At 40.1% G+C, this 2,958-nt stretch overlaps 1 protein-coding gene across 2 annotated transcripts in view; it reads right to left on the bottom strand.

The window, feature by feature from the left end:
• Positions 1 to 1,968, bottom strand: part of grap2a (GRB2 related adaptor protein 2a) — a 4,909-nt gene extending 2,941 nt beyond the window's left edge. Inside the window, exons 1-3 of one of the 2 annotated variants that reach the window (XM_008329138.3) lie at positions 1,818 to 1,968; positions 1,609 to 1,700; positions 1,374 to 1,493 (exon numbers count right to left, since the gene is read on the bottom strand). In XM_008329138.3, coding sequence (XP_008327360.1) covers positions 1,374 to 1,493; positions 1,609 to 1,700; positions 1,818 to 1,895 — 290 coding nt within the window. In that variant the 5' untranslated portion in view covers positions 1,896 to 1,968. Of the gene's footprint in view, positions 1 to 1,373; positions 1,494 to 1,608; positions 1,704 to 1,817 lie in introns of both variants that reach the window. The other variant, XM_017040428.2, reaches the window with a different exon arrangement.
• Between the last annotated feature and the right edge of the window lie 990 nt (positions 1,969 to 2,958).

Below are 2,958 nucleotides of genomic sequence, written 5' to 3'. Positions count from 1 at the left end.
GGACGGACGGATAGACAGATAGATAGATGGATAGATAGATAGATAGATGGATGGATGGATGGATGGATGGACGGACAGACGGACGGATAGATAGATGGATGGATGGACGGACGGACGGATAGACAGATGGATAGATGGATGGATGGATAGATAGATAGATGGATGATGGATGGATGGACGGACGGACGGACGGATAGACAGATAGATAGATAGATAGATAGATAGATAGATAGATGGATGGAGGGATGGATGGATGGATGGACGGACGGACAGATAGACAGATTGACGGATGGATGGACAGATAGATAGATAGATAGATAGATGGACGGACGGACGGATGGATGGTGATTTATTCACGGCTACTCTGTGATTAATCAAATTTTAAAAAAAAATTGGTTTGACAGCCCAAGTTAAACCACTACTGACTCCTTGGTCTGGATCGCCCTCCCCTGGTCAATCGGGAAAGTTACAACAAAGTTTACAACTCCTTCACTGAAAAGCAGTTGTTTATTTGGAATTGAATGAACGCAATAATTAAATGTGATGACAGATTCATTAGAATTTGTACAATTTTGTCACGTTATCGAGCAAAGTATTGCTGTTGTGGCAATGAGAGGGACTTTAGTCACAGTTTGTAATCTTGGTGAAATTAATTGAAAAAAAACATAATAAAATTCGAAAACCCCCTCTCAGTGGTCCCACAATGGGGAAATTCACAGTGTCAGAGTCTTTGCAGCCCACACAGGCAAGCCGACATAAACGGTGAACTATGAAACCACTCAGTGGGTGCACCAGTCCCTGATGCAATACTGCAAGCCTCTGTACCAAACGTGTCAAACTCAGGCCTGGGGACCAAATCTGGCCCGCAGTGTAATTATATTTGGCCCGTGAGATCATATCGAATGTGTATTAAAGTTGGCTCACCAGTATATAGGCCCTATATACTGGCAGGATTTGTAGTATTAGCGCTGTATGCACTATGTTGTAGCACATACATGTACATATATGTATGCACTATGTTATAGCACATACATGTACATATACATATGAAAAAAAATCTACATTACAGATCTAGAGAGAGGAGGGAAAACATGCACATTTGTTCTCAATTTTTCAATAAATATTAAGTTTGTCGACAGATCTCGTCCTAGTTTTTAATTTTGGCCCACTGTGAATTTGAGACGCTACACTTGATCTTAGCCAGATTAGCATCTACTCGAACTTAAGTTAAGCTAACTGATATTGAAATATAGGTGATATTTTGAACTGTTTCAAGTTCTGGATTCACATTGTTTACTTGTTTACTTTTATTTGGAAATTAGGCGGGAAATAAAGGAATTTTGGATTCAAGTGAAAGTCTTTTCCCCACGTACTTCACCGAGATGGAGAACTCGCCGCGGGAGGTCTGACTTTCTCTTATCAAAAAGGCTCCGACGTCGTTGTTCCTCAGCTGCTCCTCGGCTTCACTGCGACTGAAGTTTTCCTGAAACCACCTTGTTACCACGAATGATTACTGCTTTTAGATGAATGACCAAAATTTTTTTTTTTCCTTTTTAATCAAACAAACTAAAATGCCTTTCTAAAGTTGACCTACTATCGCGGTCTTACCTCGGAGCTTGCATATCGAGGTAGTTTTGCGGTACGAATCCTTCCTGTCCGTCCAACTCTGCTCTGAACCAGTCATCCTGTGAACTCAAAATCTGCTTTGAAGAAAAAAAAAAGAAAGAAAGAAAGAAATTAGAATGGTAATAAATAAAGAACTGAAACTAAAAAACACCATCAGATTAATATATTTTACCTCCAATTTTGAACTTTACCTTAAGTATATCGTCCCTTTTGAAGCTGAGCTCGTCATCTGCTGTGGCAACAAAGTCATACTTTCCTCTGGCCTCCATCGGGTGTTTGGGAAATTTCCAAAACCAAAGACTCCACAAAAGACTATTCTTCCTATGGGGGAAAGAAAAAAAAACCCACAATATTTAATGAATTAAGTTTTATAAGGAAATCTGTTCACAGAGTAATATGAGGTTAATACATAAATTATGGCTCAAGGACCTATGATTAATCTTAAATCTAACACACGGAAGCACTTGTCATTTTCTAGAGTGAATGTGCTGGAGATGCAGCGCTGCTGATACATGTCATGTTGTGGTTTGGCAGAGTTGAGCGATTATCTTCAGGAAGTCACCAATCTGAAATTCAGTTGAACTTTCATGTGCACAGTCATTTCCCGACTATTGTACAAAAGTTAGTACAAACTAAATTTCGTATCACCTCTGGTGATATGACAATAAAGTTCCTTCCTTCCTTCCTTCCTATTGAGTGCACCTGAATATAAGCCGCACCTGAATATAAGCCGCAGCCACTAAATTGAAAAAGAAAAAAAAATAATTGTAATTTTTTTTTTCCAAACAGTGCCTGTAACACGACTGGTTACACGTTAGCTCTTTCCTGCTTCCGAGCCTCGACCGTAGTTGGGAACGCAAAGGGGAGACTTAGTTTATCTGCTCCAGGGCCGAAGTTAACTTTAACTCCGATGCTAACTCCCTTCACTTTGTGCTTGTCAGCAGCAGAGATAAACAGAAACAGGGAAGTTAGGGTCATTTTTATTATCAGCCACACTGACCACAAAAAAAAAAACAGAACATAAACATAAACCCACACTTCAACATGACAGGGCTCAAACTGCTCTCAACTTTAGCTAACGTTCTCTCTCTCTCAGGCGAGCCCCGCGCACATATATATATACGCACACAGCCATTTACAGACAGACATATGCTTCTACAGTAGTATAACCCAAAGTAGCCTACCGGAAAAGTCACTGATTGCTAGCAGTATGAACTTCGTTCACCTGTAAAAATCCTTAAATTAGCCGTATCGTTGTTTAAGTCGCAGAAAAAGTGGCGGCTTGTAGTCCGAAAATTACGGTACTTAGCAATACAGTTCCTCTTCAACGGC

This window comes from Cynoglossus semilaevis, chromosome 17, assembly GCF_000523025.1.
Source record: "Cynoglossus semilaevis isolate Cse_v1.0 chromosome 17, Cse_v1.0, whole genome shotgun sequence".
NCBI lineage: Eukaryota > Metazoa > Chordata > Actinopteri > Pleuronectiformes > Cynoglossidae > Cynoglossus > Cynoglossus semilaevis.
This window is presented reverse-complemented; position numbering and strand designations above follow the sequence as displayed.